The sequence below is a fragment of the Zonotrichia albicollis genome, chromosome 9, assembly GCF_047830755.1.
Source record: "Zonotrichia albicollis isolate bZonAlb1 chromosome 9, bZonAlb1.hap1, whole genome shotgun sequence".
Classification (NCBI taxonomy): domain Eukaryota; kingdom Metazoa; phylum Chordata; class Aves; order Passeriformes; family Passerellidae; genus Zonotrichia; species Zonotrichia albicollis.
In genome coordinates this window covers 33,537,244-33,551,813 of record NC_133827.1, presented here as the reverse complement: position 1 = coordinate 33,551,813, position 14,570 = coordinate 33,537,244, and the positions used below count along the sequence as shown (strand labels likewise).

At 42.3% G+C, this 14,570-nt stretch overlaps 1 protein-coding gene across 4 annotated transcripts in view; it reads left to right on the top strand.

Annotated features, from left to right (window-relative positions):
- The first annotated feature begins 264 nt into the window (after positions 1-264).
- The window catches only part of ABCC5 (ATP binding cassette subfamily C member 5), a 43,030-nt gene continuing 28,724 nt past the window's right edge, over positions 265-14,570 (top strand). The window contains exons 1-5 of one of the 4 annotated variants that reach the window (XM_005484873.4): positions 265-422; positions 1,626-1,800; positions 13,136-13,293; positions 13,539-13,694; positions 14,413-14,560. In XM_005484873.4, coding sequence (XP_005484930.1) covers positions 1,672-1,800; positions 13,136-13,293; positions 13,539-13,694; positions 14,413-14,560 — 591 coding nt within the window. In that variant the 5' untranslated portion in view covers positions 265-422; positions 1,626-1,671. Of the gene's footprint in view, positions 423-825; positions 1,053-1,625; positions 1,801-13,132; positions 13,294-13,538; positions 13,695-14,412; positions 14,561-14,570 lie in introns of those variants that run through there. The other 3 variants (XM_005484872.4, XM_014265486.3, XM_014265488.3) reach the window with 3 other exon arrangements.

The following is a 14,570-nucleotide window of genomic DNA, read 5'->3' as shown; positions in this document are numbered from 1 at the left end:
GTTACACTGCACTGCATTGCATTGCGCTGCTGCCCTCCCGAGCGGCGAGGAGCGCGGAGGCACGGTGCCCCGGTGCGCCCGCCCCGCCGCAGGGCCGCCCCGGCGGGCGGCGAACGTTCCAGACCCCCCACGCTGCGGCAGCGGCGGCGGGACGGGGCTGGGCGGGGCGCGGCGGGGCGGGGGCGCGGCCAAACGGAGCCGGCCCGCGCGGGGTCTTGAGGGAAATGTAGTTTACTATCAGCAGTGAATGAGTGCCTAGGTCTGAGGAGCGGACTACATCTCCCGTGGGGCACCAGGAAGGAGCGGCCGCCGCAGCGCCCGCCCGCAGGCGCAGTGGGGACGCCGGAACCGCTATAAGCGGCGTTGTTTGGGTTCGCGGCCGCGGAGCGGAGAAGCTGCGGCGGGGCCGTCGGCGGGCGGAGGTGAGTGCGGCTGGTGCTGGGGACGGGCGAGCCTTGGTGTGGTGAGGAGGCGGCTTTGCTGTCCTCTCTCCTGTCAGGAGCTCGGCCGAGCAGCCCCCTCAACTCGCCCCCGGTGACGGGGCTGCGCGGTGCCCTCTCCTGCCGCGCTCTGTCCCGCCCCGGCTGCAGCCGGGCGCACCTGTCCCTGGGCGGGGCGGCTCCCGTGCTTGCGGCAGTGCGGCGCGGCGGAGACACGGGGGGCCGGGGGAGAGCGGAGGGGGCTCCCCCGGGCTGCGGGGGGGTGTCCGGCCGGGGGGCTGTCCCGCATCCCCGCCGCGGGCGGGGCGCGGAGCCCGCGGTGCAGCATCCCCGCCCCGCGGTGCTCTCGGCGGGGAGAGATGAGAGATGCTGCCGCGGCGGAGCCCTGGCAGCCCCGCGCAGCCCGGCAGAGCCGCTGGTGCAGTCTGACCACAGTAGCGCAGCCAGGCGTCTCCCATCGCCTTAGTTGCAGGCGGGTGGCAGAATGCGATAAAACTGAGTTGTAAAACAGGGTCTCGCAAAGGGGAGTGATTTTTGTCTTCCAGGCTCTGGTTCTCCTTCTGACCTTTCAGTGCAGTTTGATAGACTGGGTGGAAACCTGCAGCACTGAAGGTGTGACTCATTCCTGTGCATGTCTGTACTTAATTATAGCTCAAGCCTATGGAGTAAGTGAGCAATGCTGTGGAAAAGGGACACAGTTTTCTCCAGAGTGTTTCTACTGACTAATGTTATTAAGTGATCTCTCCAGAGAGATTGGTTTTGCAAAACTTTGTACCAATAAATTATTGTATATATGTAATTTCAAACTCTTTACAAAAGATTTTGTGTATTTGGTCTTCCCAGGTGAGTGTCTCACGGTTTCAGCTAAATGCTGTAGCTATTGCTTTAATCTGTCAGATTGCATAATTGTATTTCAGAGATCTAAGGGAGGAACTATGACAGCACTCTAGCGCATTGAGGATCATTGTACTATTTGATTACCTCAGGGTATGTTTAAACTAGTTCATGAGAAGTTAGTCTTGCATGGACTTTGAAAGCCACGTTATTACGGTGCTGTTGTAATATAACTCATTTACTATTGTGTATTGATTTTGATTCTGAAAATTAACTTTAAAAATAGGTGACTAAAAGGAACTGGTGTATTGGGCACGGCACATAATGAAGGGGAATTTAATTGTTTTTCAGATCCTTGAGGTGAAAGCACACGTGTAAACCCTGGCGTTTACAGAAGATGAAAGACATCGACATAGGAAAAGAGTACATTATACCCAGTCCTGGGTATAGGAGTGTGAGGGAGAGAGCTGACTCGGTGCAGCATGAAGAGCAGGAAGAGCCTAGTTTTCAGCATTCTAAACTTAAGGTCAGTTTCTTTTTCATTGTTTATTTTGCATTCTTTATGCTTATTAAATTGCATGCAGCAGCCTTTTTGCTGTGCTAGCTGTATATAGATTTGCTGCATTGAAGGTCAATAATGAGTATTGCCTATTGTGTGGAAGAGGTCATTCCAAAGGGTGCTGTAGCTATTTTGATACCAGGTCTTAGCACTTACTAAGCATTTTTCACTTTTAAGTGTGGCTTTTCAGTAACATTTGAGCAAAACTTTTTTCTAGTATTCAGCTATTGATGTGAATCAAGGAAGTTTTTTTAAACCTTTATGTTTTAGAGAATCATTACAACCAAGGAAGAGCAGTGAAGCACTCGGCACAAATCATGCACCATTCAGTTTTGGCAGCTGAAAAAACTCTTAATCATGCCATGGTTGTTTCAAGGATTAATTTTCTAAAACAGATGTCTAGCTTGCTCGAGTAGCTTGACTTTTTTACTTTCCCCTCAGATGAAAGTAATTATTATTGAAAACTTTCTTGAACATCTGTGTATTTAACATGGTGAGGTATGATCATAATTCTAGTTTATTTTGAGAGCTGGGTCTTGAAATAACCACTGGCTTAAAGCTAGCCTGTCATTGTTCAGAGCTTCTAATTTTTAAAGCTTGTTTTCACTAGGAAGAATGCATATACTACCAAGTGCTATTAGGAAAAAGGCTCAGAGAAGTGGGAACACCCATGCTGATGAAAGATATGGTCAGAAACTAATAACCTCTGCCAGTTGAAGAAGGTTAAAGGTATTCCAGTGCTAGCATTCAGAGCAGCTAATATTTTCTTGCATATCCTGTTTTTTACCTTTTCTGAAATACTCAAAGGACTGATATATATGTATACACACTGTAGATTTTTCTCAAGACAAACTAATAAAGTTAATAGTGCTTCTGTCTGATTTTCACAATGATGAGTTCCTTGCAGATGTACTGCTGGTCATTCCACATGGTTTGCCTGTGAGAGGGCTGGAAATAGGGGAACTCTCTGTATTTGTAAGGAGGAATTGTGAAGACCTCTAAAGAGGCTTAATCTTTGCTGTGTTACAGTAGCTGCTGAGATACTCTGTATTTCAGCTTCCCTGGTTTCAGTGGGTTTGAGGGTTTCCCAGGGCTGCTCTGCTGATTGGGATTGGAGAGCTGAGCTCTGCAGCAGTGAGTGCAGCCTGCAGGCCCTGCAGCTCCATGTCCCCACAGGCTCTATGACTCAGCAAGTGCTGCTGCCGTGTTCAGCAAGGTGGTGTCTGATTGCATTACAGCAGGCACCGATGCACAGCCGAGCCCTCGAGGGTTTTTATGGCTTTTGTCATGTTGATGTCATGGGCTTGCCACCCACCCTGCCCTGTCCAGTAGCAAATCTGCTCTGTCAAATTACTGCTGACAACAGTGATGCCATTGGTGGGCAGCTCTGTTTCCTGACCAGTGGCAGTGGAGTTCAGCAGTAATCATTGCATGTTATCTCTCCCTTTTGGTCTGCATCATCTAATCAGGATTTAACTTTTAAAGGAAACAAGCCTTATCTTACCTGTAAATTTTTAATTAAATGAAATCATGAAACTGGCATATTTGTGGGTACTTTTATTTTTTTTTTTTTTTCTTTTGTGGAGACTGAAAGTAAGCCGAATCCTGCATGTCTGTGCAGCCTGGCATGAAAATCTCTGTGAGGCAGCTTCATGTCAGCTTAACTCTGTTACTGGTCTTTTTTACCCTTCTACCCCTTCCATTTGATATGCTGCCTATGACTACAGGGTAGTACACACAGATAATTGATTGCAAAACAGGAGTTCTATAAACTTGTGTTTACTGATGTAAGAGAAGGGCTTATCCAAGCTCATACATTGAACTTTATCTTGTTTGTTCTCTTTGAGTAGAAGAATGATCTGAACTTGTTTTGCTAATGGCATCTTCTGGCTCTGATAGGATTCCCACTTTACTTGGCAATTATCTTGTTCAGTATGCCAAGGTTGTGTTAATTTCTAGCTCAGACCTTGGTACTGTTTTTGTTTTGCTACCCTTGCAGCTCGGGTGTATGTAGTCCACAGACACAAACAGCTCTGAATTTGTTGCTACATGTTAGTGAGATTAAATCCTGCTTGCTTGCAGAATACTAAGGTTAAGTAAAAGGAGAGGTATTCATAACACCTTATCTACGGTAGGCATTCATGTTTGTGTACCAAGTTTTTCCCTTTCTAGTTGAAACAAGCTCTGGTTTCAGCAGCATACTTGGCTTAGGGAAGAGCAAAGACTCCCCTTTCATAAAGCTGAGCTTTGTCTGTTTGGTTAAGCACTTTCCCTCTGCATGTAAGGAAATGGTAGAAGCTGTGAAGAAAATGGTGCTTCAAGGGAAGAGAAGGAGCCCTGTCCTTTGCTACCGTGTCTTTTATGGAACCTGGATTGGGTTTAGATGCCCAAATTGACTTGGCACAGCTGGTGGCAGAACACCACAGAGAGCTGATGTGATGAGGAAGGGTAGGACCACAGCAGTTCAGATAGAGGGATAAGCTGTAGTGGAACTCTCACTTGGACAACAGGGTCCAGTGTACCATCAGTAGAGATGTTGTGACTCTCAAATTTCCTGTAGAAAATCTGGCTCAGGATTTGAATTAGGTTGACCAGAAAATGACTAAGCTGTAAGCATGAGCTGTATTGCCAGGAACAAGCTGCAAGCAGATGTAGGCTGTTATTTCACCACTAACTTCAGATCTTTGTGGAAGGCAAGTTTAAGGCTGTTTTGCAGCAGACTTTGATTGCATGAGGTGGCCTTCTTGCTAACATGCTGTGCCCTTTTAGGGTGAGGTTGAGTCCTCTGTGCTCTGGGGACAGTAGTCAAGGGCCACTGGTTCCTGGCCAGTGGTGATGACTGCTTCTGGCAGGGCTACAAGTACATTTGGCTGATCAATAATATGACTCATTGGGTTTTTTGTTGCCTATATTGCTGCATTTCCTGTGTCCTTCTTAACTTGAAGCAGACAAGTCTAGTTGATTTTCTGATCATGATCTTTATAGGTGAAAGACCTGTTTTTACCATTGAGCCAAGGTCCCAGAGCTTTTTTTGTGTGTCTCTTCTTTGCATTGCAAAAGGTTATATTCAGCTTTCCATTTTCTGTCCTGAAGCCTCCATTCTTGTGTTTATTTCCAGCTGAAAGGATGCTGCTTCAAACCACCACAAGTGTGTTCATGACAATAGGGAAAAAGAACTTGCAATTCTTTCCTTGGAAGCTTAAATGCTGCTTGGTCACAGCTTGAAAGATCACATCTCTGAAAGACAGGAGCTTTTCAAATAGGCTTCCTGGAATCATAATTGAAATAATTCTGCAGTAGAAGTAGGACTAATCCAACATTTCCTGGCACTTAATGGGAATGTTGCTATAGAAATATGGACCTTTGAAATAGGCACTTCGGGGCTGAAATTCAAGAAAAAATTATTCAGCTTGTGAATACATATATTCACCTCATGAATAAGTGTCTGCAGTGTGTTCTGATAACAATTGATTTTTAAGTCTTTGGAGACCTTAATGTAGCTTATAAAAGACTCTGAACTACATGTTCCCCCTGCATAGTACCATACTAATTGGGCTTATTGTTTGTGGGGACATGCCTCTGCTGGAGAGCTTGTAGGTGCACTTGCTGCCTAGCACAGCAGTGAGTGGCCTTCATCTGTAAAAGCTGTTACATGACCAGTGAGTAATAATTAAGGGATGTTTTGAAATATTGACTTGTACTTACACCTTTAGGACTTTCTGTTCTCAGAATGTGCCTGTGCCCTTCAATTTGCATCTGCAGTAATTGTATGTAGTTTTTCTCATGGAAGCAGTGTATTCTGGGGAGGACAGACCCCACTGTCCATGAAATATGCTATGAAATCACAGATGAGGAAGAGAAATAATTTATTTTTGGAATGCTTTTGGAATTGGCTTGTCTCAAATGTAGATTTTGTTTATTTGATGGAATAGCAGGCAATGAATTTAGCTTTCCTACCCCATTACAGTTACAATAGAGGAGGATATGACAGCAAGCTGCTTCTATGATATACAGAGCTTATGAGAACTCAATTCTTAGAATTCAACTTCCCACGTTAACAATGCTACAGCACTTATTTACAAATTGTACTCCAAGCTGTAGTTGGCTCTGGCTGGAATGTACTGTTCAGGATTTAGTTCTTGCTGCTGAAGGATGATGACTGCATCTGTGGTGAATCTGAAGTGCAAATTGCTGTGTTTCAAGGCACCAGCCAGGGAACTGTAGAGATCACTTCAAACATGCAGGAAATGTGTTGCTAACTTTAGCTATCAGAAGCCCTACTAATATTCCTGTCCTTACCTTGATCTCTTGTTTTTCAGGTTTGTTTCTGACATCTTTTGCCCAAGACAACAGGGAATGTGATCAGAACTTGTTGGAACTGGTGTAAATCCTTCAAGCACTGATAGCTTTGAAGTGATTTATCACTGAGTATTTAAATAGATCAATTCTGCTTCAACCTCTCTGAAGCATCTGAGTGTCTGAGTCAACTGAACAACAGGTTAAAAATAGGGATGTGAGTGTAGCCTGGGTGCTTCTGCCTGTGCACTTCCAAGTCCTAGACTGCTTAACTATAAACTGTTGTTTGTAGCTGAAGCTGCTGGATGTGTCTGCATATTTTCATAGCCAAGTAAACACTTTTTTACTTTTTCAGGTCAAATGAAATCAAAATTTTAAAATCTTTTTTTGCAACAGTTCTATTATTTTTGAGAACTTTGAACACAATCAGACTAGGTGCGGAAGCAAACATTGGTGGTACTTTCTAAAAATACATTAATTCCATGATATCCCCAAAGAACTGAGCATATTGGTCACCATCATGTTTTGTTGTTTTACCATTGAACTTCTGCTAGTAAAGCAGTCACTGACACAGTAATCGCAGAATCAAGTGATTCTGTCAAGGATCACTTGATGGAAGATCCTACAATTGTTTGATGTATGCTTTAGGATGACCCTCTAACCACACTGAAGAAGGGGTATCTCTACCTTTTCCTCCATGCCTAGATGCACATATCACCATCTGAGAAAGGAGCATATCCACAGCCAGTCATGTATCAAAAGTTTATCTGACACTTGGAGGGGGGTTCATGGTATCAGAGAAGCCTTCCACTTAACAGGAGGAGCACAAAGGTGAGGTCTGTGACTGGGCGGAGACACTTTCTAGAGGAAGATTGATATTCTGGATAATTCACAGCTTCCTTTGGAACGTGACTGCCTTCCTTAGTGCACAGCCATCTTCCTTCTAAGCCTTAGCCACATCATAAAACCTCAGCTCTGACCACATGCTGGTATTGTCTTTGACTACTGTGGGTTGCTGTTCCTTTGTTCAAAGCAGATTTCTAAATCAGCCTGCTCGTGACCAGAAGTGTGTAAGGAGTAGATTAGCTATCAGTGAAGGAAATCTTGCAGTGTCTTTTCCATTATGGTGTTCTATATTAGTGCTGCAGACATTCTGCTCTATGGCTATTTCAGAAACTCAGTGTACAGCTATAAAGTGTTCCCAGAAATATTCACTACATCTATCCCAAACTATTGGTAAACTCAGCTTGGAGCAACTTAAAATTCACATATATGTGGGGGGTTCTGATGTCTTGGGACACTGAGATGGTTGTTAGTTTTTGAGAATTTGTATCCTAGTGATAAGGAGTAGTCAGTCACTTGTGCTCTGTACTACAGACGGCAAACAAGCTGTTCCACAAACAAAATCTGTGTTTCACTTATTTTTGAGGATGAAGGTTAATGAATTTCAAAGTCAACATGTTTAGAGCCCTGTGATGTTTAGTTTGAATGTCCTAGTTTACTGTTTGCTTTTGGAAGTGTGTGTTGGTGCAGGAAGGTGAGCTCAGTACAAGATTGTTGTATTAGGCTTGATAAATGCTGTGGTGTCAAGGCTTCTGCTGTCACTTGTTGATTCTACTCAATAGAAGTTGAAGTTCAAGGTTTCCCTGAATGCTCCATGTACTGTATAAAATTCTCCTGTGTAGCTTCTATTGTGACCTGGCTTAGGCATGGCCTGAATAAGGATTGTTACTGAAGAACACCCCCAGCATATGGCAAGGTGTTGGGGTGGTTCAGGAGAGCAGAGCTTACCTGAGCAAGGCAGGAGCCAAATTCTCAGCCTGTGCTGTGTTGGGTTGATCTGCTTAGTGAGGAGTTGGTTTCCCATCTTTGTAGGCAGAGACATGTGGGGTGCCAGTTCTAAAGCTGGTTATTAACAATTCCACAGGAGTCTGCTGTTATGTGCATGAGCTGTGTAGCTCCAGTGCTGGATGATCAATGTGCAGCCTTATTTTGAATGAATCCTCGAACCTTTGCTTACAAGATCACGAATACTGGTTTTAATACAAAACAAGACAGGAATTCATGGATACCACAAGCCTAAGCACATGCATCACTGCTTATCAGATGCATTCATAGCAGCTACATTTCCAAAATCCTAAAACAAACACTTCATGCCAAACTCTATATTTCTTGGATTGCAGGAATAAGTGGATTTGCTAGGAAAGAGTTGAAAACATCTCACCTCAAAGCTGATGCTGGCCAGAATTCAAGGGCAAGGTAAAATAAGAAATATTCCTGTAAGAAGCTGATATACCCGTCTTCACCAAGGACTTTTTGTACCTCAAGTGAAAGTGTTCAATATATGTGACTAAAATACTCAGGCTTACCAAATGTACATACCCTGACCTTGTTTGGCTGCAGAGCCTTGACATCAGTACCAAGCACTATTGGGAAACTTCTGCTTTAACCTGAGGATGCATAAACCCAGGCTAGCTTTGAAACCATGACTCCTGTGTTAATACAACTTCTGCTAATCCTGGCCCAGAAAAGTAACAACGGATCTGGTGTAATCAAGTCACATGTAACTGTTAAAGTGGACTCCAAGCTTTCCTGTCTCTGAACTGTTGTGGTAAATCAGAACGTTTCTCAACAGTTAATTTGTATCTTTTAAGCAAAATATGACGCAGCTGTACTTATTCCGGCATTTGGCTTTGTGTTAGGTGCTGTGAAGAGCTGTTCTTCCAGGTAGCAGAAGCTGAGAAGGCAGCAGAGACATGAAGTTTTATTTATACCCCCTTTTTCAGGAGGTTGAAGAAAATGGAGTCTCTGACTTCTTGATTTGATTCTTTCATGGAAATTGTAACCATCATTTCTAGGCATCTGATGCTGTCTGATGATCTCACCTTGGCACTGTGAATGCAGCTGTGCTGTCTGTACTTTGCAGTCAATGTGTGCAGGTGCCTAAAGGATCAATGCCTCCTTCCTGACACCCACTGTCTCTGATCTAGCCCAGTGCCTGCTCCTTGTTGCTCCAGCATCAGGGAGACAGCTGGTATGGGTGGATGATACACCAAACTAGTCTTAAATAGGCTCATGTTTTAATCAGGCAGGGTATTATAAAGTATCCTAGCTACAGAGAAGGCTGGGAGCCTAGTGCTGCAAATCCCCTTGTTAATATTTTTATGGATTGTGTATTTCATCAAATCCAGTGAAAGGAGAATTGTCTTAGTAGAGCATAAAGTTCATGGTGCATTGCTGCTTCACCAAGCAGCTGCAGACTCAACAATGTTTGGACCTGCAAACCTATTTGATTTTCAGATGCTCTGGGGTTTGATTTGCAGTCTGGACAATGCTTTAGGGGCTGTCTGTGCTACCTGCAGAAGCAGTGTATATACCCTTTACTTCTTTCTGGGGATATTCTTGGACCCAGAGGAATTTCTGGGAAGAATGTAATTAATACTTCAGAGGATCTTTTCCTAGACTCTTGTTTTATTTTAGTTGTGCTTAAGCTAAATGGAACAGTTGGTTCTTTGCTTCCCTTCCCTGGCCCATACAAGCCAATCACTAATCTTGTTTTGTAACACTTTAAATATTTTTAAATTGCTCTTCATCCTGGAGTTGTAAAATGGTGAATACTTTAAGCTCTGAGCAGATCTGGTGATGATGGAATTATTTCTCATCACATGCCCACCTAGTTCTGAGCTCTGCTCTTCTGGTCTCTAGGTTTCCCATTTGCCTCTCCTTGCTGGGAACTTTAAAGGCATGAGGAAGCCTGCTGAGCTCTGGCTGCTAAGTGCAAGAGGTAGGAGTTCTGTTCTGCAGTGTTGCCAGCTCAGAGACCTTTACAACTTAAACCAAACAATTTTAACTCTGTAATAATTATTCAACCACAGTAGCTTTAGTATTCTATGCCAGCTGCAAGGATTATTTAAAAAGTAGTTACAGGTCTGTTCTAGTTTCCTGTCAGCTGCTGGTAGGACCAGAAGAGAAGCAGCTTCTTCCCTGCTGTGATTTGAGCCCTGGAAGATGTTCTTCCTTGGGGAAGAAGGGACAAAGCTGTTTGGGGGGTTTGGGTTGTATGCACATATCAGATTCTCTAGTTCTCTTTCTTCAGGCTTTATGTACCTCTCAAATACCTGTACCTTTATTCCTTTTATCTATCCAGCTGAAAAATCTTAAGTTTATGCTATTCCAAGCCCCATTGTTATTACTGCTCAAGGAAAGTAAGTTTAATACCCTTTTTGAACTGAAGTGACAAGAGGCATAGTCTGGTGTTCAAAAAGGGTGCAAACCCTAGGGTTTTTTAAGTGTTATGCTAATGTTTTCTGCTTTATCCTTTTTGTCTTTTGTAATAATTCTTCATTTTTTTTGACCTTTTGTTGGTGCTGAGTAGTCATCTGCTGTTTCTCAATGCATGTCTGATTGAATCTTCCTCCCCCAGTTAGCAATATCTGATTTAGACTTGTTTTGTTTCTGTGAGCATTTCTTTGGAGTTATCAGTACCATGTTGTATCACTCATTTAATTGCTTGCTTTGGCATATTAATAAGTTGATGAATTAGAAAAAGTGCATTTTAATTTATTTTTTATGTTTCTTAGACATTTATTTCAAGAGCAGAGCTGGAGCCTGTTGTAGCACATTAGTAACGACTCAAGGCATTGGTTTCCAAGAAAACTGTGCACACATGAAGGCAATCAGAAAACTTAATCAGAAACCTAAATTAAGTGTTGGGGTTGTTTTGGTTTTTTTACCTCAGTCTTTTGTTCCTGAAGTGCATTGTAGAACAACTTAGGAGCCTCACTTCTTCCTAATAAACTCTGCTTTGAAGATTTTCTAATCTTCAGAGAACTACACAGAACTCTGGAGTTGTTCTTAAATCCTAATTGTACAGTGGTGTGATGCATTTGTTTCTTGATAGGGATGTGGGATTTTGACAATCTCACCAAGCTGGAGATGAGCAGTGCTCTCAGTGAGGGGTTTGTGCTTGTGTTTGTCTCTATGGCAAGATATCATAAAGGCAGTGCCCTTGTCTTTATCAATCCAGCTTTTCCACATTTGCTGACAGAACTCTTGAGCAGCTCTGAAGAGTTTAATTATTTTTCACAGTGATTGTTTATGAATGTTATCTTTGGACTGCCTAAACCCCTTGCAATTGTGCTTACTTATTAAAAAGCCATTCTTGTTTCTAAGTGGGTGAATCTATTTTTATGCTCATCAACATAGTGTTTTCTGTTTTGGAAGATTTTTTTTTTTACTTATAGGCACTTTTTTGGTGTGCTCTGAAAATCAGTGTTTATACAACTAGTTTATGGCATCACTTAGAAACAAATGTGTTATCAGTAACAAGATGTTTGGGCAGATCTGCCCTGGGCCTCTTGTGGGGGTAACACAACAAACCAGTTAAAAATTCCTCTGCTGTATCCAGAAAAGAGGTGGTGCAGAACTCTTCCCTGCTACTGACTTCTTTGGGATGTTTATGGCAGGTCCCTTATTAATGCTAATTTGCATAGGTTTAGTAAGGCAATGTTGCTTAGTGAGTCAGTAATTTAATATAAATTGAGTGAAAAGTCTTTTAATTCTGATTACAAGTACTGTGTATTTTGAGTCACTCTGTGTCATAAGGTTTTAATGTTGTTTTTGTGTTATTTGGCTATCTTTTGTTCCTATAGCTTTAGGTGATAGCTTAGCAAATATATTTTTTGAGATAGAACCATGGATTGTTGACACCATGCTTAGGCACTGTTTAAGTACTTTGGTTAAGCAAATAAGGGACAGATTAATGACATTTTCAGTTTCCTGTTCTTATCCTTCTCATGGGTGGAAATAGTGTCTTAGTACACTATTACGTGTTAACATGGTACAAAGACCATGATAAATGGTGACACTTCCAAAAACAATTGCATGACTTGCAAGTCAGGAACCAAGTGCTTCCATTTAGTGTATGTAGGAGGCTACAATGCATCGCAGTTGTTTCTTTTCAAGGAAACAAGCTAACTTGGCTCTGATAGGTCAACTAATAAAGGTAGAATCATAGTATCTTTGTAAGACCTTCAGGAAGATTTTTACCTCAGAATTTTTTTTCCTACAAAGTAGCACAGTTGCAATAAACTGGAATACAAGCACGTAACGTGGTCCTGCAATAAATGGCACATCAAGTTAGCAGAACCAGTCAAGGCCTTTCTGCCAGTACAGATAACAGGCTCATCTCCTCGTGAACTTTTGCCACATCTGGCTGCTCACCAAAAGATTTGTTTGAACTTTGCAACATTTTGACTATCCTGTATCACTGCTGTTCCTCTGCTTGGATTAGCATTTAAGTCTGCCTTTCCCTGGGGCTGTGGAAACCCTCCCCGAGATAAGGTTTGCCTTTTAAGTAAGTGGCTGTTACTGAAGTTGCTGAGCCATTGAGAAACTGTGCCTGGGAGCAGAGAAAAATTGTCATTTTTGTTACATTTAGATTAGGGAAAAAGAGAAAAAAACAGGAAACGTGATAAAAGTAAGTACAATTTTACTTAGTGCGTATTTGGTTTTTTAAATTTAATCTAAAGTGGTTTTGAAGAAGAGACTTTAGTAGAATTCTGAAAATACTTTGTATTTTCTGTGGCTAAGAATATCTAAATTATACTAAGAGGGTGTAAATTCATCAAGGAAATGTCTTAATTTTACTGCATAAGCCAGTCATTGATTTCCTGAACTAATGTCATAGGTACTTGATGTTGTAATCTTTCTCCATAGTATTCACTGTGGCAGGAATAGTCTGGTCTATTCATTTATCCTTTGAATGCAATGGTGCAATACTGGTACTGATTTGTTTTACAAATGCAGCAGTCTAACACAGATCTAGAAGCTGTGCCTTCCATGGCTTTGCTGCCAGGATGAAGCCTGTAGTCTAAGGCATTGAAATGACTGTGAGTGTTGCACAATAATTTGCAGAAGAAAGAGGTGCAAAATTGCTGGAGATGGGAGTCATGGACTTCAAATGTAGTTTTGAAGTCTGAATCTGTTGTCTTTCTTGTAAAAGCAGATTGAATGCCAGGATGCCTTGGAAGCAGCAGCTCGGGCAGAGGGCCTGCCACTGGACATCTCTGTGCATTCCCAGCTGAGAATGCTGGATGAAGAGCATCACAAGGGCAAATACCACCATGGTCTGAATGCACTGAAACCCATACGGACCACTTCCAAGTACGTCTTTAGGCTACCACAGAACTCATACAGCATTTGCTTTTCAAACCAGTGACAAAGCAGAATTGCAGATGTAGGTCTGCTGACTGGTACTGGAAACATCAGAATTTGTTTAGCAAGTGTGGCTGGCATGGACCATTTGGTACTCTGAGTGCTTTCAATGAGAGGAGGCTTTGTTTTTCTGGAAGATTGACATTTCCTGTTTCCTTTTTCATTTGTTTGTGATTTTTCTTTAATTCTTTTAGACACCAGCACCCGGTTGATAATGCTGGGCTTTTTTCCTCCATGACCTTCTCCTGGCTCACTCCTTTGGCCCACAGAGCATACAAGAAAGGGGAATTGTTTATGGATGATGTATGGTCTTTATCAAGGCATGAATCTTCAGATGTCAACTGCAGAAGGTAAAGACATGTGGTTCATTATTTTCTTGTTTCCATTTTTTATGTTATTACATGCAGGCAGTGGTATAGTGTTGCCCTAGAAGAACAGCACTGACATTTTGTTTTGCCTTTCTCAGAATGGTGGAATTCGCTTCCATCTTTCAGAGAACAGCTTTCTCATTCAGCACAGTTTCTGTAGCCTTGTTGATTTCAGTGAAATTGGGGGATTATGTCTTTAGGATTGTCTTAGAATTATTCTGATTTTGCATGTCTTAAAAATTTGTTTTAATAGAAAACCAGATTATTCTCAAGGCTAAAGTGAAAAATTCTTGTGCTAAAATGAGAAATTATACTGTCAGTAGCAAGGTGACTTAAATGTGGATCAGATCTTCTGATCAGGCTTACCTTCTATGGTTAATGAGAATTTCTTCAGGTTTTGACTCTGCAGTCTTCAGTCAGTTCAGCAGGGAGACTGTCAGTATATTAAGACTGCCAAAGAAACTCCAGGCAAAGAAAAAGCACTGTGTTTTTCATCCCTCTGTCCTATGGAAGTAACACTACATAGATATTTCTCTTTACCTCACAGAGTGTATTTATTTATCTTAATACATTTTTTTTGTTGTTCTGAGCTAGGAAGCACTTAGAGTTTTAACAAAGAAGTATGTATGAGACTGTACCTTCTCTCACAGTGAAAAATTTATGACATGAGTAGATGTCATAAGTCTTCTGTTTTTATTAGGCTGGAAAGACTGTGGCAGGAAGAACTACAAGAAAATGGGCCTGATGATGCTTCTCTCCGGAGGGTTGTGTGGATTTTCTGCCGCACCAGGCTCATCCTTTCCATAGTGTGTCTGATGATCACGCAGCTCGCGGGTTTCAGTGGACCAGTAAGTAATA